The sequence below is a fragment of the Chaetura pelagica genome, unplaced genomic scaffold, assembly GCF_000747805.2.
Source record: "Chaetura pelagica isolate M959 unplaced genomic scaffold, ChaPel_1.0 scaffold423, whole genome shotgun sequence".
NCBI lineage: Eukaryota > Metazoa > Chordata > Aves > Apodiformes > Apodidae > Chaetura > Chaetura pelagica.
Window position 1 is genome coordinate 562,643 of NW_009952686.1, and position 27,723 is coordinate 590,365.

A 27,723-nucleotide genomic window follows, 5' to 3' on the forward strand; every position below is an offset into this window, starting at 1 on the left:
GGCGGCATTCCCTGTTGGGGGGGCGGCATTCCCTGCTGGGGGGGCGGCATTCCCTCAGGGAAGGGTTTTTCCCATCCCGGGGTGTTGCCCTGGCAGTTCCTGGGTCTCCCACCTACACTGTCCTCACCTGTCAGGTGTCCTGGTTTTGACATTTCCACTTGTTTTCCCTTTTTCTCGGAAAACGACTTGGGAAGAACTCGTAAGATAATGCCATGTGCCTTTTATTTTTGGTGTATGTGTGTGTGTCTGGTAAAGCTTCCTTTTTTTGCTTGTGCTTCCTTTAGCAGGTGGGAAGTGGCGGCCAGAGACGGATCATCCAGTTAACTGGATTTAAAAAGGAGGAGAAAAAAGCGCTGCTCGAACGGCTGCTCAAACTGGACTGTGTTTTTTTGGATCATAAGGTATTGTTGGATTTTAAGTACCCGATCGTGAGCCACGCAAAGAAAAAGTGCAAAGGCTTAAAATGAGGAACTGTGCAGTGAGCCGGAGTGGTTTATAAATAACCAAGGAAGTTAAACTGTTCCCATGTGCTGTTTTGTTTTTGTTTTGTTAGAAATACAGAGACTGTACACATCTCATAGCAAAAAAGCTGTGCAAGAGTGAAAAGTTCTTAGCTTCCTGTGCTTCTGGTGAGTAAAAGTTTGTTGTAAAGTTTCCAAGGACCATAACGTAGGACGGTAGACAACAGTTAAAAAGTTTCTGGTTACCTGTTTTCATGCAATGAATGAACTGTCTTATGAACCCATGCTCTACAAACCTTGACTTTTAGCAGGGTATTCTGAATTACTACTTTTTGTCTTGGATTTTTTTATTTTTCCCCACATTACATTCCTGCCACCTTCCTTTATTTGATTTCATTCTGTTTCCAAATAGGAGGCTTTGTTACGTATTAGTAAGGTCATGGAGTCAAACCCAAGTGGTACAGATGCTTAAAAATGTATCACTTGCAAAGGGAGCAGAGAGAGTATGGACACCTGTAGTCAGCATGGATTTAGGAAACCAGTTTCACACACAACATTCACTGGTAAAGTTCACTGACTGTAAGTTCCTGTTTATGCAGCAGGAGAAAGTTCCAGGCTTTTGCTATTCTGACACAATCCTCTGGTCTTTCCTCTTGCCTTCTTTCATCTAAGGCCTGATGCTGAAATCCCCTACATAAGCATCCAAAATACTTCTAGAATTTGAATTCTGTATGTTAAGATTTCTCAGTAGGCAGATTACCTAGAAGTATTTTACGATGAGTTTAAAAAAGTCTTGTGGACTCATGAGATTTCACAATACTACCCTGTGAACTTGTTACACATGGTATCTATTTTCCCTATATGGTATTTTACCAAAGTGTTAAAGCAACTTTTAGGATGATTAATACTGTATTTAGGAGATAACAGGCAGAAATAGCTAAACATAGATTTGGGTTTAAGTCTAAATGTGAATTTCTTGAATTCATATTTGTAGTTACATACCATGTCAGTAGGCATTTTGCATCATAAGTCACTTCTAGGATGTAGGTGTGTGTTTATTCATGGATGATTTCTTGCAGTAATGAAAGTTCTGATCACATTCTAGCCAAAAAGGAAATAGACCAAAGGTTTCCATGTGAGAGAGACAGTATTAAAATGCAGATTGCAGCATGGTGCTTCATGTTAACATTCATAAGCCTTTGAGTTAATGTTTTCCTACTCTTTTAGGATTTAAAATGTCTGGAGTCTTTTTCTTGAACTGAATGGAAACAGTATATGTAGTAGTGTCCACAGGGCAATTCAGAACTCGGTCATGTTTCTGTAAATGCAGATCTTCCTTGGTGCCATCTGGTACTTTTTAATCCTGGAAGTGGTGCTGTTTTTGCATGATCGTTGCTCTTGCCCTTGATGGCAGGGAGAGTATGTTTCCCAAGTATAAAAAATCATGTTTAAACCCATTTAGAACTCCCCGGAAGTGAATGAAAATGCTAAGAAGAATGCCAGTCTTTATGCATGTCCTTAGCTGACAGAAGTTTTGAGATGGAAACTTTGAAATGAGGGTGATTTTAACATGCAGGTTGTGCACAGCATACCTTTTCCAGTCATGAATCTACTGGTACCTGTGCTAGGTCATGTAAAAGTACCATCTGTGCTCCTCCACTGAGACATTTTGCCAGTCAACCTTACTCTTCTGTGAAACTAATTAGGTTTACATAATTTAAGTCAATTTCTCTTACAGTGTCTGTAGGTAGTGTTCCAGTACAGGAGCAGGGTACTAACCACAGCTCTTGACCTGAACCTGTAAGAAGACAGAGGCAGAGAAGAAGAGGAAGATCATTACATACAGTATCAAAAGCATACATGTGGAAGATGAAAGAGGAGAGGCAGAGGAGGTGGAGCCAAGGGATGAGAGAAAAGGATGTGAAAAGAAGAAAGGGGAAAGACAAAAAACTAAAAAATACACTTGCAGTGCAAGTATTATTAAGAATATATAAGAGATGGCTTACATGCTAAAATCCTCATTCCTCTTCTTAATAATTGGTGGCAAAATATTTCTTTGGTTCTTTGCATTTTAGTGTATTTGTAAAAGTATCAGATTATAGTAAAAATAATGGCCTAAGCAAGGTTCTGTAGAAGTCATAGGAACAAAATCTGGGAAGCTGAAAAGTTCTACTTGCACATTTTTTATGAGATAGACAAGTATTTTATCTAGGAATGGTGAAGAGGCACTTTGTCCTTGAAAGAAAACAAAACGATCATCTTCAGTGGCATTGTGAGATTTCTGATTTTAAAGTGTGAAGATGAGAGCTTGTACAGTAAGAAGTTTTTTTAAATGGTACTTACAGTTCCAGCTTCTATTTGCACAAGAAAGGCTGAAGTTAATTTTATATTAGATCTTCAGTTGATTGTCATTTGTCTGCAGAAAAAAAAAAATAATCTCCTCTGGTTGACAATTTATTTGCTTTTTAGGAAAGTGGATACTAACTAAGGAGTACATAATTAATAGTGCTGAAAGTGGCAGGTGGCTTGATGAAACCACGTATGAGTGGGGATATAAAATTGGAAAAGACACCCGTTATTCACCTCAAATGCAATCTGCACCTAAAAGGTGGCGCAAAGAACTGACACACTCCGGTGCTCCAGGGGCCTTCCATGGATGGAAAGTTGTCCTCCCTGCTAAGGGAGATGATAAACGAATGGCATCTATCAGAAGGTAGGAGGTTACATCTTAAATAATGAACAGCGGAACACTTATTGTGTGATTGAAGACATTTTTGTTCTTCCATCCCACTTAATTTGAGCCGTAACAACCTCTAGCTTTTCAAACTCTGGATTGTTTTCATTAGTATACTTCCATGCTTTTTAAAATTAAATCACTTCAAATCTTGAACATCACTGCTTTTCTTGCTTTCTTCTGGTATCGTGTCAAAAATAACACACGCTGCCATCTGTTTGCATCTTAAGTAAACTGCTTGCAGACTCTTTCTTTGTGAGGCAAGATATGTAGGCTTACATTTTTTAGGAGTAACCATTTATTTTGTGGGGACGTTACATTCAAATGGTAGTTGGGACAGAAAAGATTATTTCACTTGGTGGTGCTGCCTGAGCCACCTGTGAGCTGTGCCTGGTGGGTCTGGGCTGTGCTGTGACTGATCTGATTTTCTTTATGTCATGTCATGCAACAGCTTCTTGTGGCTCTTAGGACCCAATTTGTACTATTAACAGGTGTTTTGATACAGTGCAAATACAGGTAGCTCAAGGGAAAGGACAAAAGTGTAAAGGAAAAACAGGAGAGGAAAGCAGCTGAAGGGTAAGGATGCTGGAGGTGTTTCTTTAGGGGTGTTGGGTTTTTTCATACTCATCCTATGCATTTGGATTCCATGATTTAAACTCTGCATTGAATCACAGAGCATATTAACTACTTCTTGCATCTGGTGCAGTAAAAGCAAACGTCCCCTGACACTGTTTTAGAGCTGCAGGTTCTTTGCAGGAGCAGACACTGTCCTACTCTGTTGAAATCCCAGTTAGTTCAGAGTACTTCTCTGGTCTGAGTGTGCCACAGACACACAGGCAAGACAACAAGTGCAGTTTGCCTGGTTGATCATGGTGTACAGGGATGCATGTTGCGTTGCAGAATGCCTGTTGGTCTGCAGTTTGTAAAGGGAAAGTGAGGTGTAGTTGAAGTTACCATCTCCTGATTTTGCCAGCTGAAAATACTCCCAAGTGTCCTCCTTTCTTGGCTCAGCAGGAGTTCACCATGTGCTTCCTTGGAGAAGGGTGCAGTCATCCTGCAGCACTTGTGAAAAATGCTTATTCAGATCTCCATGATAACTGTGGAAATGCTGTCCTGGATGATTCTCTGTTTCCAGTAGAAGTAACCTTTAACAGGAATTACATCCAGAAGACAGGTGAACAGGCAGTTTTGTGGAAGTAATCTCATTTTCCAGACTGTTTCCCATACACCAACATGCGGGTGCTTTTAACTCAGTCAGAAAACACTGAAAGGTGGACATTTTTGTCTCCAGTGAGTACTTTCTTCACTACAGAGGCCACTGTAGGTTTGGGTAAAGACTGATTTTTGTATCTAGTATTTATAACACTGATTCTTTTCCCAGTTCTGTTCTTTTCCTGCCTTTAGTGCCTGGGTATTGGATTGTGTGAGTTGACACCAGCTTCCCTTTCTTTTTATATACCCAACGGTTGAAAACTAAAACACCCAGCATGTCAAGAGACCTTATTTCTTCTACCATTTTTCTTTTTTTGTCTGGCATATAGTCTAAAAGATAGAAACAGCTGCAGCAGTACAATGCTGTAAGTTGTGTCTGGAGAAACTCTTCCACATAATGGTGACCCAAAGACAGACAAATTTGGACAATACCAAATGCTGTAAATCACTCCAAAATGTATTAAAAAAGTGTATTTGCATTTTGAAAATATCATATTACAGTTCATGGTAAACCACTTAATTTATTGTAAAACTTAATTGAAAAACAATTGAGATTGTGGGGGCCATAATACAATGAACTATAACAACTGTCACCAAATTTGATCTTTTAAAAACTTCACAGGTAAAGCTCTCCATTAGATACGTAGGAGGTGAACATAGATTGTAATTAATAGCCTTAAATTATGAAGAGAAATGTCTTGTTAGGTAGGTTTTTTTTATTTTTATTAAGCAACTGTATATTCTTCTAATGAAGGCTGGGAAGTGTCATACATGTAGAACTTTACTGTTGCATGCTTGTAGCTTGTGAGTGATAATGTAGCTTTAAGTGATATTAATACAATGGAGTAAATGCATCTTTCCAAATATGTTTATTTAGAGTTCTTCAAGCTGGGAAGGCAACCATAAGTTCATCTGTAAATGCAGAGCACAGTGTAACTCATGTATTCATCAATAACGAATTTGTTTCTTCGCAAAACAAAGAATGTGTCTCTGAAGCTCGATACTACCCTTTGCAATATCTGGGAGATTACCTTCTTGAGGTAAGTAAATAAAAGAAATATCTAAAATTGCTTCTTCATTGTCATTTCTAGCAATTTGGGTTTACTGATTACTGTAAATATGGTATTAATTTGATGTGGTGCTGAGGTTCATGGTTTAGTGGTGGACTTTGCAGTGTTAGGTCAGTGGTTGTATCTGAAAGGTCTTTTCCCACCAAAACATTCATGTGATTATAATACCAGGGGAATATGATCAGCCTGAATATTTCCCGATTTGATCAAAAGTAATACAACTTTCTGACTCTGGGCCTGTCTCCCCAAGAGAAGAGAAAGCTCATGAATGTTTATAAATAGCTGAAGGGAGGGTGCAAAGAAAGCAGAGAGCCAGGCTGCTTCCAGTGGTGCCCTGTGATAGGATGAGGCAGTATGCACGAACTGAAACATATGGGGTTCTGTCTGAAAGTCAGGAAACACTCTTCTTTACTGTGAGGGAGATGGGGCACTGAAACATGTTACCCAAAGAGGCTGTGGTGCCTCCATTCTTGGAGATAATAAAAAGCTGCCCAGGTGTAGTCCTGGGTGGTTGGCTTCAAGTGATCCTTCTTCAGCTGTTGAGATGGACCATGTGTCTTCCAGAGATCCCTTCTGACTTCAGCTGATCTGTGATTCCGTAACAGAAAAATGGTCTTTAAAAAGCAGTTTTTTGTTTTAGGCCTGGAGAAATAGCAACGAGGAAGCATACATAATTTCTTCTTCCTATTCATGTTCTTTCCTGGCTCCTGCTTTCTGCTGCTCTTACTGGAAAAATTATTTAGGCTTCACAAGGAAGTCTCAGCGTGACTGTCAACTAAACAGTTATTCACCAAATGCCAGGAAAAAAATCTTTTCCATTTATGTTTTTTCTATTTGGTAAGGATTTAAAATATGTTTGTCAGTCTGTCTACCTATGTGTGTTAATATGCCTATTTTTTTTACTTTGTTGGATGCATGCTGGAATTGATAAAATTTTGCCAAGATGGTACTAAAATTGAGTGACATGGCAGGGGGGTTGGAATTGGATGATCTTTAAGGTCCTTTTCAAACCAGACCATTCTGTGATTCTATAAGCATGTTGAAAACAGTGTTCAGAGAGTGTCAAAAGAAGTAAAGACTAGTCAATGTGTCAGAGCTCAGTTACCCCTGACTCATCAAAAACTACCCAGAGCTCTTCTTAAGTTACTGAAAGTACTTAGCTAGTCAGCCTGGAGGAAAAAAAGGCTCGAGGGAGACTTTAGAGCACCTTCCAGTGCCTGAAGGGGCTCCAGGAAAGCTGGGGAGGGACGTTTCACCAGAGAGGGCAGTGATAGGACAAGGAGAAATGGTTTTCAACTGAGAGAGGGGAGATTTAGGTTAGACATCAGGAAGAAATTCTTCACCATGAGAGCAGTAAGGCAATGGAACAAGGTTGCCCAGGGAGGTTGTGGCTGCCCCCTCCCTGGCAGTGTTGAAGGGCAGGTTGGATGGGGCTTGGAGCAGCCTGATCTGGTGGGAGGTGTCCCGGCTCATAGCAGGGAGGTTGGAACCTCATGATCTTTAAGGTCCCTTCCAACCTCGATCATTCCATGATTATGTGATTCTATGATCTTCTGTATTGTGTAACAAACTCCACATTTGGTTAGAAACATAGCTATGCACATGCCAGATACTTCTGGTTTGAACTACACATTTAAGGCAAAATCTGAAAATAGGAAGAAACATGCAGTGTCTGATACTTTGCCTGAAAACTTAAATGTTAATTAATTAATCATATTAATACTAAATATTAAATAAAGTCTTCATGGCTTGCACCTCATGGCTGCGTGTAGTAGTGTGTTGTTTTGCCTGCTCTTCTTTCCCATACTACCCATGCTAGATTTGCCCATCAGATTCAGGTGTTTCAATTAGAAGGCAAGGTACCCCAAGCCTTCCACACCTGCTCCAAATAAAAACCAGCCATTGGTGCTGAGACCAAGAGGAACATTTCACCTGCTTCCACTGCAGGAGGAGGGTGGTTTTGTAGTTATACAAGTATTTGCCTAAAATGAAGATGATGTTTTATTCATAGTCCATGTGCACAACCTTGGATGAAAAGCATGTATTGATAATCTTACTGAAATGTATTTTCTTCTTGTCCTGAAATAACTTTTAAATGTTTTTTGTAGTTATTTTTTTACTAACAAAAATTAGCTTGTGCATTTACTGAGATTCATTTCGGAATGAGATGGAAACCAGTGTGAGAAATACTTTTTCATTCCCTGTGCTGAAGAAGTAACTCAAAATGTTTGGTGGGCTTAGAGAGTAAATTACTGGGGGGAAAAAAAACCCACACTATTTAAATTTTAAATTACTAGTTTAGTTCAGGCTTATAGGCAAGAACTGAAAAGATTTCATTGTAATAACCTTTGTAAGATGAATGCATGGTTCTAGTCAAATTGAAGGATGAAACATACCTTTAAAAAAAATCCTTGCTACATTTTTTACTAGTTGAGAGGGTTTGGGCTTTGTATTTTAGCTTTTGAAAGTCCAAAGAGAAAATCCATTATGGCACAACAGCTCTTTAGTCCACTCATAGGGACTGGGTCAGAGACTACACGTGCACTCAAGAGTTTAGTGTGGAGTGTGTAGTTTAGCACATAAAAGCTGATTTCAAGCACTAGCTTTGAAACAAAAAAAGTGTTATTTTTTTCCTCTGCACAGAATGAAATACAAAATCCTGAAGCTACCCAAATGAACCGTTTCCTGGCTGCACCGGAAAAAAAACAAATCATGACTAATGTGGAGCTTGCTGAAATTAAAAATGCTGTTATAAAACATATATGGTTTGGGGTGGTAAGTAACAGTCATTTAATACATCCTTAGCATAAAATGTGTGTTACTAAATTTATTTTTCATTGTAGTACTGAGATAATAAAGTAGATATTTTAATATATTTTGAAATAGTAATAATGTCTTCTAACCTCCAAAGTTTAATAATCCTGTATTTGCTGCATCTACCATTAGTTAAAATATAACTCAGTAGTGGTCCTTGGTAGGCATGGTTGTGTGTGGTAGACTACTTGCAATCTTGGTGTAATGCATGGGATAAGTAGTAGTTAGTACTGTTAAACAAAATGTCATTGGATTACAGTCTTTCTGTGTCTTCCTGTTACCTGGCTGAGTTACACCAACACAGTTTTAAAACCAACCATATTCTAGAGTATGTGTTTTGTTGATTCATATCAATGTTTTTTATTACCAGTAAAAAACAGACCTTAATGCACTCCTTTGTTTTAATGTCGTCACATATTGAATATTGATAAATGTGCTACATTAGTAATTTAAAACATTATTCCATAGCTACAAAAGAAACTAATTACTTAGAGATAGGATGTATTACCTCTGTAAGTTATAGTGGTGCAGATGATGGTATGCAGGTGTTTTTGTAGGAGCTTGCTTACACAAAACACTGTTATTTTGTACCTGCAAAATCATGTCCTCTATATATAAAGTTCTTAGTAGCAAAATAATTATAATTATTTCCTCAATGTACCTTTCCCTCAAACTATTACGTAGTTATGCACAGACAGAGCAATTGTAATCCTAGAGACAGTCTCTCCTAAAAGACTTTTTCGGTAACATGGATGAGTTTGATTTTAACACTAGGACATAACTTGCAAGAGAAATCCAAAATTTCTACTTTGCCATTGAAAAACTGAAAACACAGTATTTTTAATGCAGTTAAGTGGACCAAATCTAGTAAAACTGTTCTTACATTGCACCTGCATCATAATCAGAGAATAATAAGAAAAATTGAGAGAAAACCTGCCTGTATTATTTTCCTTTTGGATCACTAATGCTCTGTTTCATAATTTTGGTATCCAAATATGACAAATAGATTGGTATGGTGGATGTTTTGCTTGAACTGTGTTTAACAGAAGTTGCCATTTCAGTATGATACGGTATTTATTGGGTATGTTTATTGTTATCCAGTGCGCAGGTTGACTTTATCCTGTTTTACAGGTTGTTAAGCACAGGTTTGCTCAAGGAGACCAGCTGAGTAAATGCAATTCAAAGGTGAGGATTCTCACAAAGAGAATATTGTTGTTGCAAATATGGACATTTATTGTGAAGTTAGGCAAATGTACATTCATTATTGAGAGACAATTTATTGAGAGTTATAGAGCATAATTGGAATACTGTTGAATTTTGTTTGGCTTTACAGCTCTTGCAGTGCTGTCCCCGTTATTATAAGCTCTTTATACATCACACCTGTTTTTGTGAGTAGGGACAGACTTCAGCTTTAGAAAGAAACAATAGCTGTTCTTATAGAATAAGCCTTAAACATCATTGTGCAGCTTTCAGAGCACAGATTCCAAGCAGAATACAAAATGCTTTCCAGTACTGCTTTCCTGTGTATTTTGACTTAATTTCTTTCTTCCCTTTTTTTTTTTTTTTTTTGAGGGGGTTTATTTTTTAGTTAATTTCTCATTTTTCCTCCCATCAAGCCAAATATGTGCTCTAAATTTGTCACAGGTCAGCAACAGATTTTATGAAGTCTTTTTTGTATTTAAGTAAATAATTTCAAAATTTTCCCTTTTCTATCTGTAACACTAAGAATAAATATTTAAATAATGATGAAACATTACCTCTTAGTACTTTTAAAGTGTTATACATAGTAGCTACGAGCTACTGTATTTAATATAGTAACCTATGTTATTTAAAAGTTAAAATGGGAAACACTTAAAGAATATCCATTAACTTCCTCTTGGTAGCTGAAGTTTTCGTATCTTCATGAGCTGTACTACATAAATAGCTCCTTGATACATAAATGAGGTCCCAGTCTGACAAAAGGATCTCTGGGGCATCACAGAAACCCCTTTCTGTTTCATTTCTTTGTATTGACAGAATAAGGAAGGGAGGTGAAAAATATTTTAAGAACATGAGCACTAAAATATCTTTCTCATTTTCCAGCACTACCATTAATGGACAAAATGTCCTGTGCATTTCTGTTACTGCACAGATTTGCATTGAAATCTGACATGAATATTTAGATTACTGAGTTTGTGGAAAAAACCCTGTAGCTTTCTAAAGACATGTAAGCTGAAATTGTTATTCTGTACTCTTAATAATAATAGAGTTTTTTGTTTGGAAATTTTAAGCCTAATTCTAATACTTCTGTTACGCATGATCTGCCACTGTCCTTTATTGCTTAGTGAAATACCTGTTGCTGGCCTTTACATTTGATACAGGACTTTTATAGGCAGGATATTTATGGCGTTTTAAAACAGCTCCAATAAACATTTCCAATAATACCAGTGAAGTAAAATAAAGCCTAGGAGCTAAATCAACAGGTTAGAACCACATACCATATAGAGTAACCTCAGTTTGCATCTGTTACTCAGCTAACTCAGCTGTTATCTCTCACCTTCCCTAAAATCTTTGTATTTTTGCCAGCTTCTCTACCACATTATGCTGTGTAAAACACAGCTTATTTTCAGTGGACCTTCATCTTTCATTTGTTTCTGCTTAAAGCTTCAGTGGCTGTACCAGCAGTACTTCCCAAGGAACTGCTGTTTCCTCATCAGCCAGAACGTGAGCCAGCACAGCTTTGAACAGCCTGTTGGATATTAAGGCCCTACAAAAGGTGTCTCCTGATCCTGAGCAAAGTTCCTCACCTTGGTTTTCTGTCATCCTCCATTTCATACAAGCTGAAAACCAGTCCTCTGCTCCCTCTTGAATGCAGAGCCAAAGGGCTCATGCTCTCCCAAAACAGCTTCCTTGCTGTGTACTGTACATCAGTCCATCCAGGTTACTGTTTCTTCTAGTACTGGAATTTTCAAGAGATAAAAAGTTTCAATCGCAATGTGAAAAGACTTTAACACATTTGCACCTGCAGAATATGCCACGTCAGCTTCACATACCTTAAATCCAGGTGACAGAGAGGTTGTTCTTTGCCATTCAACAGTTTATGATTGCTCTTTAGAGGTGCTGTTTGCATATAATTAACATTAGAAAAGTATGAATGCAACCATTATTTCCAAGGGAAATAATGTGAAGATTTTAATAGTGCATGTATGAATGAGAAAATGGAAATAAATGTGAATTGCAAAGGCCAGATGCACAAAGACTTGATTTAAAGGAAAATTATCTAGGTGAGCAGCTATATTTATTGTCAGTGTAACAATGGCATACATTAGAAATCTGAGACATGAAAAGTTTATAGAGAAATTAAGTATCTGATACAAAGGTGGAGCTAATTTCCTGAGACTTTAGCAGTGATTTAACTAGGATCAGGTTTGACCAAAACTCCCAAAGATTAGTTTATTGCTCAAACATTTTTTTGAAATTACTTTGCTAATAGCAGTGTACTATGTAGACCTACAAACCACAACTGGAATCAAAGTCTGTGTTAATTTAAATTTAAAACTAATTTTCAAACAATTGTTAGGATGGAGTACCTTTATCTAACATATATTAGGAGCCAAGTTTTTTGACAGAGGTAATGAAGTCTACAACTTGTTATGGACCAAAGTAGTAGTAAATCAGTAAAGCAGGCCAATCAGTGATCTTCCTGACTCCTTCTATCAGGACTCCCTTTCCTTCACTCTCTCAGATACTATCCCAGTTTCTTTGAATTTACCAGAACCTGAGGCTTTGTGGTCAGAGTAGCTGGGTTTCAGAAGAGAAATTATCAGCCAGAGGGAAGCTCTACTTCAGTTAGTAGTGTGTCTGCACTGGTTTATGCATCTTTGCTTTGGCTTGAAGCTGGGCTAGAGGAAAGATGTAAAGAGCAAAGTGTCTGAGATCTTCTGTAGCTCCTCTTCAGTATCATTAATCCATGGAAATAAAGGTTTGGAAATCTGAGAGTACAGACAATAACAGAAAATGCAGGGCAGATATGGCATTTCTTGAAAGCCATTAGATCCTTCTGGGTCTTCTGAAAGCTTGTGAAGTTGTGTTCTGCTGTCATGAGTGGTAGGGAGTAAGAGGGAAGTTCTGTGCCATTAAGATCTTCAGAAGTTTGAAATCCACTGGGATCTATACCTGTGCTATCTGCAGCATTAGCTGCTTCTCTGACATGCTAGGTGCGAATAGAAGAGCTAGGGAGATAAAACAGTTACAAGGTTTATGGTTTTATAATGTGTACTCGTAAATTACGTATTTTGTGATTTTTACATTTTCCTCTAATTTTTTTTAGCCATTCAGTTGTAGTAATTATTTTACTGCTCCATTCATGTACTGTGGGATGTACTCTGCACTTTTAGAAATACGAGGACTCCTTAGCATGTCTTTCTGGAATAAATTATAGACAAGTTATTGAGTATGTGAATTTTGATTTGTTTTTTAAAATGTCTGATGTGGTCAGATCTTGTAAGAAGAGAAGCACATTCTGAAACCTGTTATCTTTTCAATGAAAGCCAAGTTCATAAAGAGTAAAGGCCTTTCTAGATGACAGCAGCTTATTGAGTCAGGCAATAAGTAGTATTTCTGACATAGTTTACACTCTTCTCCTTGTTTTATTACCAGCATTTTCCTTAAGGATTTCCTGTTAGTTCTTGTAAGGCTGGTTTTGTTTGCACTGTTGTTTATTTATTTAGTTGTTCTTTTACTTACAAAGATATTCTGTTCCTAGGTTAAAAATACTCAACAGTCCAGAGGCACATGGCGTGTACTTGAAGGATTATTGGAAGAGTATTTGTTTATTGATTTAGTCACAGAACTTGCTGGTGGACAAAAGTACTGTACACCTCCCGTGCCACTTCTTCATGCTCTTCTAGAGCATGCCCTATTGGTGAGAGATGTAGACTTCAGGATGATAAATATTAAAGCAAGAAATCTAAGTATTATATCTTTGCTTCAGACCCTGTGTTTTGTGGGTTTCAGTGATGTATTAACCCCACACTTTGTGTTCATCAATGTATTCGTGTGAGAAGGGGAAGAATTTAATACATTTGGAATAAAAAAAAATTACATATTTACAAGTCATACAAGTAGTGCTCTAAATATTGTGGAATAAATGGACCAGATTTTTTTTTATTGCTTTTAGAAACAGCATTTATGTGATTTTGGTTTTTTTAACCTCGTAGGACACAGAATGCTCAGTTGAACAAAACCTTCTTCTCTAAGCCGTAATGCATTCAGCTGAAATACCACACTTGGGATTCTAAGGAATAAGGACAATGTATAAACTTTTTGTGTTTGTGGATCTTTGGCCAACATGTAGCCAATGTTATTTTCTCATTTGTTACAGGGAAATACTGATGGAATATTTTATGCTAAACTTAATCATGTTTTGTACCTTGTTCTCCAATGTGATCCTCCTTGGAAGTCCCCGTCTATGTTAAAGTATTATTTGGATCTCCTTCAGTGTCCAATCTGTAAGAAAGGCACATGGTCCTTAATAGAGACACTTGTAAGGTGAGAAAGTTTAAGGAGGTGTTGGACACAGTAGTGTCCAACATACTGAGGGATGGGGGAGGAGAGTTTGAATTCTGTTGTATCGAAGTCTCATTTTTACCAGAACGAGTTAACTGTATGTGAAGGTCTAGGATTGTAACTGAGATACGGACCTTTCACTTTATGTTTCAGTATTTGTTAGCTCACAGACAAAGCAGGGGTTTATGGAAAGGAGAAAATGTAAATATTCTTGTTCTCTCTTTTTAAAGGAGGGTTTGTTTTTTTTCTTTTTTAAGCTGTTTAAAAAATTAGAATAATATATTTATTGTTGCTGGTTTGGTGTGTGTATATGTGTATATTCACACATATATTTGCAGTTACAAAGCAAACTCCAGTCTTTACCAAAAACTGAAACTTTGTGTTGTATTTTGATTTTAATAATAAACTTTACTATCCTGTTCAGGAAGTCTTGATTATATACATCTACTAATACTACACTCAGCAGCTTTAGCTTGAGAACTCATTTTTTGGTAATTTACATCAATAGAAATGAATTACTACATTCATTTGGAAGAGAAACTCTACCTCTTCTTATTGCTATCATAAAATCTTAAGTAACATTTAAATACTTTGGTACAGCTGTGATTGCAGATACATGAATGTGTATGATTGAAAGCATGTCTATATTCTTGAAGGGCATTGAATCATAAAATCATAGAATGGTTCAGGCTGGAAGGGGCCTTTAAAGGTCATCTAGTCCAACCCCCCTGCAGTGAGCAGGGACATAGATCACTGTCCTGGAATCACTGTAATTTGACATGTAATAGTTTTTATTAGGAACATGTCACATGGAATGGAATAGAATTTTATCTTTTTGTACTTACTGGCAGAATGTGAATACCCAGCATTGTATACCTGACAGGTTTTTGTACATCTTCTTTCTAACACTCAAAATTATATTAAAAAAAAAAGTTTTTCACACTTTACTGTAAAATTATCTCCATCATGTTAGACAATCATTAGACCTGGTCAGAAACAGCGTCCTGTCAAATAGCATGTGTGGACTGTTATCTGAAGAGGAAATTAGCGTGTTACAATGCCTAAAAATGTTTCAAGACTATCTTGGAATTAAAGGATTTTAAGAATTTCTATTATATAATTGTGCAGTATTTAATGTAGAGACAGAAAACTTAAATATGATTAAATTATTTTGTTTACACTATAATACAAAATCTTAATCTACAATACGTATCTGCAGTCACAAACATGGATTTTGGGGTGGATTTTTTCTGTTGTTGTTGTTTGTTTTTTTTCTAAGTTCAGCTTGAAAACCAGGAAGTTAAGCTTTTAAAAATTACTGGGGGGCAAGATATTTCCTTGTCAAAATGGTCAAAACTTGAAAGCTGACTTTTTTTGCCAATATGTGTTTTTCATCATACAAATGGGTTTTTTGGTATTTATTTTTCAGCTCTTGCCTTTATGGCAAAACCATTTGTCATGCAGTCTCAGGAAGAGAAGAGGAACAGAAGGTAGTTCATGAAACACTATTGAAGTTTTTCTTCGATTTAGTAAAAGCTGAAGTAGAGTTTCTGACAAAAAGGTGGGTTCTATAGGATAATACTTAACTACTTTTTCACAAAATCACGCGCATTTCTGTGTCTACAGCTGGTTGTGTCCTAATTTTTTTATGTCCCTGATAAGATACTGTTCTATGGAAATGCAGTGTTTAGCGTTTTCTTTCATATTTTTCAATTATTAGATTATTTATTGCAATATTTATAAGGGGTTTTTTGGGCTATAGCCTTTCACAGTGTGTTTTCCACTATTACAAGTTTCAGGAAGCCTTCAGTTTTGCTCACAAAGTTGTATTTTTAGCTTTGCCATGTTACAGTAGTCTACCTCTAAGATAGACAAGCAGGATTTGGAACATACTGGTTTTTATTTTTTTTAATTCAATTAAAATTGCCTTTTTCTCTTGCTGAAAAAACAATTATCTTTCCTTCATTTATGAATTATAAAAATATTTATTTTATTCTGCGTTTATATGGTAAAGGCAGCCTTTACTTCATGTAATGCTAGCACAATATTTGAATTCCTTCAGTCTGACTGTAATAGTCATCATTATTTTACTTATAATTCATCAGAAATTGTGTCTGATATTTCCATACTTAAAATTACCAAACCTTTGTGTATTTTGACAGAAGATAAGGTTTCTGTCTGCTATCTATAGTAATCAAAGTAGCATAAAGATTTAGGGGGTTTTTACTTTCTTTTTCTTACAGTTTGGTTGAAGGGACCAATTCACAGCGTCAGCAAGTCATGCCACAGACAGTTCTTCTGAAGACCTTTTGGCTGGAAAGAGAAACTTCAGTGCTTTTTACCAAACACATAAATATACTAGCAGATTGGGTCATACTTTCCCATAGAGAATTGAATAGAAAAAATTACGTGAGTATGAATTTTATATTTTAAAATAATGAAGACTGACGTGTATTTTTTTAAAGACATTCCTTTGTTCATTCCTTTGTGAGGAATTTTATGTAAGTATCACAGCTGCTTGTTATAGCTGCCTTTTGTTGTGAAGCATGCTGGGTTTTGCTCCACAAAAGGAAATGAATTGATCCATAAGATTCTCATATTGATCTGAAGAGAAGAAACGAGTCATGAGTAGCTTGTTGGCTACATTCAGATGTTCACATGCCCTTACCAGCAGGTATTACTGTAGTCATTAGGGACACCAGCTTAACACATTCTGTCAAACAATAAGGTATAACGAAAGAGATGATTATCTTATTGTACAGTGATTGTATTCAGGAAATGTTGGAAGGAGAAAGCTAACAAAAGTAGTAGTTTTTTGCTGTTTTCTACAGATATGCATAATTTTATTTTAATAAATGCCCCAGTTTTCTTCCCAAGTCCTTTAGTTTCATTTGGTATCTTCCCTAGGTCTTTTCAGAAAAATGGAATTGAAGGCAACTTAATTGCTGTTCTGTGACCTCCTGACCAGCAGGACATTGACCTGAGAGATACTGAGTGTCCTCTATACCACCTCTTTCTTTTCAGAAGCTAGAGGCCTTGTAAAACATCTTTGACTTCTAGATTCTCACATAAAATACAAACTTACTGCTGTCTCTGCGTTCTCTTTTAAATTACTGTGAAAGCACAGAATAAATAGGTCCTTCATTCACTTTTTCAATACAATAACAGAACAACAATAGAAAAGCAAGTATTCCAGAGAAAAAAGCACTTTCAATATAATACCTAGTAGTTCTTCATTATGTTAAGAAAGCAGAAAGATTAAACATAATGAGAAGCTTCACTCATCTTACCTAGCCAGACCTCCTACCTTTTTTGAGGGCTATCAAAGCAAGACATTCTGAAACAGTGCTGCCTTTTATCCTTGGTCAAGATATGAAAAACGTGCCTAAATTTAGGCTTCTATACCCATATTTATATTTAAACAACCTACCTTTTCAAAGGTACTGAGCCCCAAGCAGGCTTGCATTCAGTTGGTGTCAGTGGCCATTCGGCTTCTTTGGAAAATGAGAGTGCTTTCATATGTTTCCTGGTGTTGAATCTGCAGTTTAAGTGTAGGCACCATTTTCTTTTTTCTACTATGCCTTCTTTTGACAAGTTCCAGCACTATAAGCCTTACCTTTTTCAACTGTTCTTTGCATAAGCAGAATAATCACTTGTGTCAGCCAGAGTGTAGTACATATATGAAAAATAAACTTAAAAGAAAGAATAAAACGTAACATGAAACACAGAGACCTCTCTCTTGTTTAGACTCTGTTTTCTTTATATACATACACATGAATTACACTTTCAGCACAAAACCCAGATGCCTGTTGCTTTCCCACTTTGATCTTATGCACTGCAATGTACAGTATCCCTGCAGATATGAATCCTAGCCTTAAAAAGCAGCTGAGGCATATTGTTGCCTCATAGCATCTGTAATGTGGCATTTTCTTTCTTACAGCCTTACTCGTTAACTTTATTCTTTAACTTCATTTTTATATAATTAATTTACTTTCCCTTTGCACTTTTGGCAAAAAAAACACCTCTAAAAAAACCTACGATATCCTTGGATTCAAAACTTCTGATTATCCAGTTCTGCACTCTCAATTTTGTTATCCTAAAACTTTAGGTAGTGAGTTTTTCCATATATTCAGAGACTTCCATTTAAGATTCCATGACATAGTTGAAGAGGTCATTCAGAAAGCCAAAGGAGCAGATCCTCCCCACCTATGTAGGCATAACTGTGTTTTATATATTTTTATTTTTTTTATTTTGGAGATGCATAAATAAATCTGCAGTATTTCCAAGACATTAAATGCAGCAAAACTCTCCTTCCTGCATTTACTGTAAGGGTATGAGTCATTGTTACCAGTTTTGTTTTTTAAAAATTGTTTGTTTAAGAGGCAACATGTAAAGCCATTCAGAAACCTAAATGAGAGGAGTGATTTTGTGTGTTCTTGCTGTCTGCATAAGCAGAGAAGTTGTGTTTTATAGCATAGTGTAAAGGGTTGACTCTAATTTCCCAGTTTCCACATCAGTTTGTGGGTAGAAAATGCCCATTGTGAAGAACTGCACTTCTGTGCAATTCTGTATGTTTCCTTTCTTCTGCTGCTAATTTGTTGCAAAGTTATGTTTTATATATATGCATATGTGTAAACCTCTGTGTGTGTGTGTGTGTGTAAAAAGAGCAATCCAGGAACAATTACAGCATTCTAAGTGAGGAAATCTGTGCTGAAATTCTGAAAAACTAACTGCTTTTCTTGGCTTACAAGCTATTTAGGTGTTTCATTTTTCAGGCCTGTTGTAACCTACATCAGAAAAAAAAGAAAAACAAAGAATGGAGGGCTATAAAGACTTAACTTACATATATGAATGCATTTGCTTTCTTGTGTTAGGTAGGATTTACTTTATTTTAAAAGTACTAGAATGAAATTAGTGACAGGAAATTGCATGTCCTCGCTCATCACTGTGGTAATCTACTGGGACAACTTGGTGGATTAAAATTCATTGTGCTTAAAAATGCCTTGCAACATAGAAGTTTTGACTTGAGGAAGACTTGAGATCTTTCCATCAATAGTGAATATAATCTTGATACAAATAAGATTTATTATTTATTGTATTATTCAAATAGATTTGATGTGGAAATTCCTGCTCAAGGTTCCTTGAATCAAACCTGTTATTTTAGTTTTTGAATTTAGAAGGGAATGTGTCTGTTGGTCATATCACTATGAGTAGCATTGAGCTATTACATGGCTTTTTACAATGTTACAAATGCTGTCAGAAATGCTTTTCATTCCTGATACTGGTGTTGGTTTTTTTTTTAAAAAGCTGTCTTTCCTAGCCTGACAAAGGAATGAGGAAGGCATTAATTTAGTTTTTTAGTTGCATAATTTTGCATATTTTCAATTTGTTTTCTTCCACGTTCCAGGTAACATTAGCTGGTATAAATCCATGTGGTGGAAATCTGTAGATCTAAGTATCTTTCTGGTCTGTCTGTCACTTCCAATAGCTTTCCTGGAAGTTTGTTTTAGGCATTTGTGGAGCGCTGCATAACCCTAAAAACATTTAAATCACATGAAAAAGAACCCCTAAGAAGATCTCTTCTTTAGTTTGAAATAAAAAAAAGTTAAAATTAATTTTCCTGAGACTTTAAAGCTTTCCTACAGTAACTTTTCTCTGTACTGAAACACTCTGAAACTTCTTTCACTGCAGCACTTGCCTTGGCAAAGCATTAAATGGAACAGGAATGTAGAAATTGCATTTGCTCAGGTGACCTTTGTATGTTAACACAGGCAACAGCCCCTTCCCACTTCAAGGCTTTCCTTGGGGAGATAGCTTTGATTCTCAAGAGTAAGAACAAGGAAGGGATTTTTTTTAAAAAAAGGCTGAACTGGATCTTAATTTGCTGTGCATGGTGTAGTGGTTTGTCCCCAGCTGACAGGTGAGTCCCCACCCAGCCACTCACTCAACTCACCCTCAGCGAGATGAGAGAGAGAACTGAAAGGGCAAAAACCAGAAAACTCAGCAGTTGAGATAAAGCCAGTTCAGGGAGTGAAGCAAAGCAAAAGCAAAATATGGAATTAAACCATTGCTTCCCATCAGCAGGCAGACATCCAGCTGTTTCCTGAAGGGCAGGGCATGCTATATAATACAATCTGCTGAGTCGGAAGGGACCCATCAGAATTATCAAGTCCAACTCCTGTCCATTTGTAGGGCACCCCAAGAATCACCCCATGTGCTTGAGAGCATCATCCAAACACTTCTTAAGCTCAGGCAAGCTTGGTGCTGGGACCACTTCCCTGGGGAGCTTGTTCTAGTGGTCAGCCACTTTCTGGGTGAAAAACCTTTTCTTGATATCCCACCTAAACCTCCACTGGTTCAGCTCCCTGCCAACATATCCCCTTGGTCCTGTTGTGTCAGCTGTCCTGGCTGTGCCCCCTCCCAGCTCCTTGCACACACACAGCTCACCTGCTGGCTGGGCAGAGGGAGAGAAAGAAAAGAACTCAGTGCTGTCATACATGGTAGAAATTCCCATGTTCGGTGGAAGTGCTTGGTTCCTTTTAATTTTTAATATTGCATGTGTTTTCATTAGTATGTTTGTATTGGTTTGTGGTTGAAAATGAAAATCTTTTTAAGATGTTAATATTAAAATATTTTTAGAGGATATCATACTTCCAGTAAATTAGAGCATTTCCCCCTCCTTTGTAGCATTTAACGCTTTATTTCAAAATATTAAGGAGAAGTTCTTTGTGCTGCAGTTGTTTTACCAAACTGTCAACCAAGCCTACACCAGTTGGCAGTATCTGGTTTGTCAATGTGTAGGGATACTTAGCTAAGCAAACAGAGTTGCAACTAGTGTCTCAGGCACCTTTAATTAGCAGCTGTATATGTAACTGTGGACCATTATTAATACTTACAGTATTAACAGCCATCATTTCAATTTGCTGCCTCAAGATCAGCTCTTGCTCACCACATGTTTCCTTGCACGTTACATAGATGAAGTGGTACAAGCTTGTGAGGTGGAAACAAGAAAGAGAGTGTAAATCCTTGTGCCTTACATCTGTATCTACCTCAGATTGCATCTCTATGTCCTTGATCCTCTCACTTGCCTCTGTTAAAATTGTGCTTATTTGCTGCATTTGTGTAATTTATTTCCTGCAAAGAATTATTGATGCAATTACGTTTTTTCCCCCCAGAATTTTGCTTTGAGGTCTAATGATAAAAAACATATGAATATTTAAGGAAAATTTAAATGCATTTCAGATGTCTTAAATGGCTTCTTCAGTTTCTATTCCTGAATCCTCAGAAGATACAGAGTAACGTAGCTTGTTAAATATTTTCATTTTAGTTGAAAAAAAATATTTTCATGTTCTTGACATGCCATATCAATGTTCACAGTTATTTTTGCTGTGAGATCCCACATTTAATCTACAATACAGTTTTATGGTACACTAAAGCAAGGAGCAAACCAAATCTAATAAAGCTTAACAGAGTTAAGAGGAAGGAGGGCAGGAAGTGATCTCAGAGATCACAGTCCTGGCAGATTTTGCCTGGCCAATTCTTATAAGCATTGAGTGATGGAGTTTATACTGCCTCCCCACACAGTGTAATTGTGTTTATTCCTTTTGAATAACACAAAAGTCTTTTTACTGTAGGGAGAGTATGTAGGTTTTTTGGCAAATGATTTTATGATCATTTTATAATCTCATCCATGTCACAGTCTCTGTTGCTTTTCTATATGTCTGTCTGATTTATTGATGAAGCTCAAACTGTTTCAGTCTTTAGTGCTTTGGAGCTCCTGAGAGAATCCTATTAAATGATTTTAAACCAATCTGGAACATATTTTGTTCTCAGAGGAGTATCAGACAAACCATTGACTGTGGTGTGCACATACAGAAAAGTTTTACTTCCTTTTAGTAACTCTTTAAAAAGCTGACAAATAAGTAAGTACATATTCAGTTCAGTTTCCCTCTTAGATACAATTATTCATTTTAAAGTACTCCTTTTTCACTAGAATGCAAAATTTCAGCTGGTGTTCTGTTGTAGCAGTAGTGATTCTCTGGTAGAGCCTTAGGTAAGTGTCTTTGGACAAATGAATTTCATGTGTCCTCACTGTGGTGCACATATTCTTCCAATTTGCTCTTTCAAAACTGACCTACAAATACAGAATTTTCTGTGGTTGTACATGTGGTCAGAGGAATAACTTATTTCAGGATCATTACATAAAATACTTCTACATAGCACAGAAAGGTATTTAGTAGATACATCTGACTTGACTTTGCACAGACTAACACAGACACTGGAAGTACTGCTTTACCTAATCAATACTGATGAAGTGCTCAAATGGGTGGAAAAAATACGTTCACCTATCTCATAGTATTTTCTGGATAGCACGTTAAAAGTGCTGAGTATTGTCTTGATGCCTCTTGAAGAAAATTAACTTTGGCTTTTTATCTACCCATGACTATTTTTGTGCCCGTTCAGGGGAGAAAAAGGTAAGGCTGATACATATAGGTATGTTCTTTCTCAGCTTGCAGCTGCTAGTCTCTTTGGAATTTTTGGTAGGAGGAGAAAGTTTCCTAATCCTATAAACTAGCTGACAGATTTATTATTTTTTTTCTGTGCAGGAAACTTAACACCTTGCATAGTTTTCCCTTTTGGCAGGGTCATACTCAGTTTGTCATAAAGGAGCATTAATGTAATTATGAAATATTTAGGAAAAGAGTATCCTAATGGAGCAGGGAGAATAAGATACCTGTAATTGTCAAATTAAACACAAGGTTAACTAGCATAAATGCAATAATTGAAATCTCACAGTTAAACAAAACCTACTTTAAAAAGAAACACAATTTGTGCTTGTAAGCTTTGATCCCATTTTGCATGTTGGTTTAGATAGTATGTTTTCAAACGACTTTTAGTTTTCCAATGGCGAATCCTTACCAATGTGGAATCAGTGGCACATAAATTTTCTTGAACTGGGTGCAACCGTTTGCTTTTGAGGAAAAAAAAAGTTACAGCAAAGAAGTGATGTGTCAACAGAGTGGGCTTTCTTCTAAATAACTTCTCTAATGTCTTACTGGTGCATTATCAGCATGTTGTTATACAGGACAGGTCTGTGGATACTATATATAACTTTTTTTTTTTTCCAATTTAGTCTTTCAGATGTGAAATAGCTCGTCTATTAAATTCAATTCTTGGAATGGTAGTGGAATATTGGATCATCTCAGGTTTGCTTATGGACAGAAATGTGTTTCATCAAATAGCTGATGGTTTAGCACATTACATTGCCATTTCTTGTGACGGTGAGTGTTGGAGAGGCCTCTCAAAGTCTTCAACTAGATAACACTGTAAAGTCCAAATTAAAGCCCTTGATTTACATTCAAGTTATGTTTCACCTTTTGTTGCGGTTGTGCTGTGTTATGCTGCAATGTGTACACATGCAGGGAACTTGTTTTATTGTGTCTGTCTGCCCATCCCCAGCAAAAAACCAAAAACCTGTTTTATAATTCTCCTAAATTTGGTTGCTCTTAGATCAGAAAACACCTGTACTCTCCAAAGTTGTGTTTCTGTTTTGATTGAGTCTGCTAATCAGTTAGCAAATGAGCACTTATAGTAAAGACTTTCTTCCTCGTGGTAGACCTTGCTCTCCACCTGCTTCAGTTGGTATTTAGACAAACTTATTTTGCTAGAATCAAAATACAAATATGAGAAGAATCAGTCACTCTGTCTCCTTTTTCCCAAAAAAGAGAGAAAGGTCAGACACGTGCCTGATACATAGAGAGATATATTTTTCTGCCACTGTCTGTTTTGGTGGTTGTTTTTTTTAAAAAAAAACAACACAACAAACAGTATGTACTATTTGTTACGTCTAAATGGAAATTAAATTTGCTAATGATCACTTTTAATGTAGGATTTATAGGTCACTCGCTACTTGCAGATGTCTTTGGTCAGGTGTTATGCATTTTATGTGAGGTGTGTTTCTATTGTGTAAGATTTTAAAGGTGATCCCTGGCATAACTTAAAAAATTAGGAATTTCATTCTGAAAAGATGACATTTAGAGTATTTTATTTTTTAAGTTTCACATAATAATTGGTGCTTTGCCTTTTAAAATCTGTTGACCATTCTCTTAGAAGCTGGTCCTGTTATCAGTTTATAGATAAAATCTTTTAAAATATGATTATTATTTGGAGTCTGCAATAGGAGGAAAAAAAATTCTGGAAGAACTACTAGAAAACTCTATGTGTGCAGATTTATATATTCTAATTTTAAGGCTCTTTTGCTTTTATCCAGATTTTTCAATAGGTGAATTAAAGACATTCATTTGTTCCATACCATCCCCCTGGCTTCAAATGTTTGTTGCAGAAGCATTTTTTAAAAAAATATGTTTACAGAGGAATGTAACTCTTTCTGTGCAACCTCTTTCTCTTCAGAAAATAGTAAGTAATTCTTCTTAATAACTTATCACACTTAGAGTACTTTACAAGTAACTTGCTTCATGAAAGTCTTGGAAAATATCTTTATTTTGTGGTCTACAGTCATGCTTATTGCATGCATTGTCTTCTACCTGTAGATAGAATACTGCATTTAAATTTCTCTTTGTCCAAGATCTTGGTTCAAAACTATGGAAAGATTTTTCTTGCTGGAGAACTTGTAAGACCTGATTAATCTGTTTACATTCAGTTAACAAGAAAAGTCAGAAGGATAGCTTTTTTTAAATCTCTGGTGTAAAGACTTGATTGCAATGTTACATTTGTAATTAAGGAAAATGCCAAAAGCAGTGTGATTTTCCTGGGTTATCTTTTCCTTCAGGTTTTTTTAAAAGGTGGCAGTCTATTATTCTGCTGAGTCCATGCATTTGTTACACACAAGTTTTTGTAATTTTGAACAACAGTGTATTCCTGTGAATTCCCCCTCTTAAACTTTCCACTTTCAGACCTTTTCCTGCCTTCAAATCACAATTTCTCGTAGTTGGTGAGGAAGTGCATGATGAAAGCTGTGAAAGGAATTCTCAAAACCTTGACTGCTGCCAGGATGCAGCATGGTAATGCAGGATCACATGTAATGGCATACCCAAACATGGGACCTCATTTCAATAATCCTAATGCTAACAACTAAACAGAATATGGAATCTGTAACTGTTTCCATATGTCCTACAATTCTACAGGTAGAGTCAGAGAAAAGCAAATTTATACTTTTATGTTTCCCATACATACATTTTTCCTGAATGTTGCAGGAGTTTGTTGTGAACAGAGATCATTGTTTATTAATACATCGTGTTTAACCAGAGCTTGAACAAAGGTCTGTCAGAATTTTAAAAATAAACCAACCATGTATCTCATATTTAATCACAGAATCTGAGGGGTTGGAAGGGACCTGGAAGGATCCCTCAGCCCAAACCCGCTTCCAGAGCAGGGGCACCCAGAGCAAATCACACAGGAACGTGTCCAGGGGGGTTTGAATGTCTCCAGAGAAGGAGACTCCACAGCCTCCCTGGGCAGCCTGGCCCAGGACTGCCCTGAACAGATTTGTAACCATGGATGAGGTTGCCCCTCAATCTCCTCTTCTCCAAGCCCAACAGACCCAGCTCCCCCAGCCTTTCCTCATCAGGGAGATGTTCCACTCCCTCCAGCATCTTTGTGGCTCTGCCCTGGACTCTTTTCAAGGAGTTCCCTGTCCTTTTGGAACTGAGGGGCCCAGAACTGGACACAATACTCCAGATGTGGCCTCACCAATGCAGAATAGAGGGGGAGCAGAACCTCTCTTGACCTACCAACCACCCCCTTTCTAATGCACTCCAGGATGCCACTGGCCTTCTTGGCCACAAGGGCACATTGCTGGTCATGCTCATCCTCCTGCCCACCAGGACCCCCAGGTTCCTTTCTCCTACCCTGCTCTCCAGCAGCTCAGCCCCCAAGCTGTACTGGTACCTGGGCTTGTTCTTCCCCAGATGCAAGACTCTGCACTTGCCCTTGTTGAACTTCATCAGGTTTCTCCCTGCCCAACTCTCCAGCCTGTCTTAAGTCTCTCTGAATGGCAGCACAGCCTCCTGGTGTGTCAGCCACTCCTCCCAGCTTAATGTCATCAGCAAACTTGCTGAGGGTACATTCTATACCCTCATCCAGGTCCTTGATGAAAATATTGAATAGTACCCATCCCAGTACCAACCCTTGAGGGACTCCACTAGACCTCCAAGTGGATTCTGTCCCATTGACCACAACTCTGACTTCTTCCTTTCAACCAATGAATGTTAATGTATGTTACCAACACGGACGCAGCAGCAACTGCTATTTTTAGTATTGCCATGACTACTGATCACTCTCTGCAACTACTTAAATGTAAATTTTTGTAGTGCTTTGAACAAGTTCATGTCCTTTTTGTGCCTTTACTTAATATTGCCCTATCTCCTTTCTCATTCCATACCATAATTACTAACTGTTGTCCAATTTTGCCAGCTCCTCTCATACAACATCTTATCAGCTGGGGTTTTCTGTGGATTCTTTGGCCATAAATGTACAGTGAGAGTGCAAGTAAATGTCTCTCACCCCTTGCTCTTTGCCTGCAGAGTCTACAGTGATCTGCTAGATACTCCAAGCCTTCTTCGCCATCTTTCTTTGGATATAGTACTTGTGTAATCATTGAACAAGTCCCCTCTCTGGACTTCTTCCTGTGCTTTTGCCAGACTGCAGAAGGCTATATGACTTTTTAAAATGAGCAGTCTAGAAGGCTTGGAAGTTCTCTGTTACTGGAAAGAAGCCATCATATATGCAACCTTTAAAGCTCTGCTAATTTTATGGGAGCATCTAAGAGTTAACTAGCTTATTGCTTTCACAATACTCAGTCTTACCCCTCATCTTAAAACAGATGAAGGAGGGCAGTATTTCTTCATCAGATTGCTCCCTGAATTTTGTTCCCTGGGTTGGAGGCAGGTACTTTGTGAATACTTTCATAAAGTACCTAAGAATCAATCAGCTTCACTTCAGTCTTATGTCCAGATAAAATGATCAAAACCTTCTCAGCTACTAAAAACCCAAGAGAGAGGCCTAGAATTTCCTGCTATTCTGGCTCAAACACAGCTCACTCACCTCTTGAGGCCAGCCTAAAAGGTGAGTATAAAAACATAAAGAAGGTAAAAAAAAGAAGAGATAGCAGCAGATCCGTTTAAACAACATATCTGTGCCATCACTCATGGATCATATATGTAAAAGCTGAGGGGCAGCAAGCTGTGGATGGTGGAGGGCTGCTCTGTGTGAAGTGCAACAAAACGCTGCCTTTAATTTACTGTGTGCAGAGTCATTGAAACTGTTACTTTTGCAACAGGTCGGTTCCTATTTGCCTGCTTTACGAGAGCTAGAGATGCATGAGAGAGGAAGGATACACAGTGCAAAGACAAAGAGAAGAGGGAAACGTCTGTGCCCTGGGTCTCAAAGGGCATTACAGATGCTAAATGGCGATAAGCAGAACCAAGTCAAAGAGCTGCCTGATCTACCGTGAGTAATACCTATAACATCACCAGTTTTATTCTGCTTTGGGGGACAGCTTCTGACCTGACACATTTCTTGAACTTTAGATGACCTGTTCTGTTGTCTACAAATTACTGCAGCTGACAAAAAGCTCTGTTGTAAACCTCTAACACCTCTGGCTGGGCTTCCCTCTTTCTCTCCCCATCCTCCATCTTGGTGTATGTGCAGCCTGATGTAGTTTTATTTTCCTAATATTAAAGGGTACATACAGAAGTGGAACTCTTCATAGAGTTACCTCTGAAGAAAGTTAGATTGCCCATAATTTAGTTTTGATACTGTTTTAAATCCAGTTATAAATAAATGACATAGAAATTAGGTAATTAAGACATTCCAGAAGTAACTCTGGAATGGGTAGATCTAAGTACACTGTATATACACATTTAGA

The 27,723-nt window shown here is 37.3% G+C and overlaps 1 protein-coding gene across 1 annotated transcript in view; it reads left to right on the plus strand.

Annotated features, from left to right (window-relative positions):
• The window catches only part of ANKRD32 (ankyrin repeat domain 32), a 39,869-nt gene that overhangs the window by 6,118 nt on the left and 6,028 nt on the right, over positions 1–27,723 (plus strand). Inside the window, exons 2-14 of the mRNA XM_009993784.1 lie at positions 288–401; positions 554–629; positions 2,931–3,174; positions 5,285–5,447; positions 8,121–8,252; positions 9,423–9,476; positions 13,036–13,194; positions 13,654–13,820; positions 15,268–15,399; positions 16,082–16,247; positions 22,972–23,119; positions 24,109–24,254; positions 27,136–27,305. Of these exons, the coding sequence (XP_009992086.1) occupies positions 288–401; positions 554–629; positions 2,931–3,174; positions 5,285–5,447; positions 8,121–8,252; positions 9,423–9,476; positions 13,036–13,194; positions 13,654–13,820; positions 15,268–15,399; positions 16,082–16,247; positions 22,972–23,119; positions 24,109–24,254; positions 27,136–27,305 (1,871 nt within the window). The remainder of the gene's footprint in view (positions 1–287; positions 402–553; positions 630–2,930; positions 3,175–5,284; positions 5,448–8,120; positions 8,253–9,422; positions 9,477–13,035; positions 13,195–13,653; positions 13,821–15,267; positions 15,400–16,081; positions 16,248–22,971; positions 23,120–24,108; positions 24,255–27,135; positions 27,306–27,723) is intronic.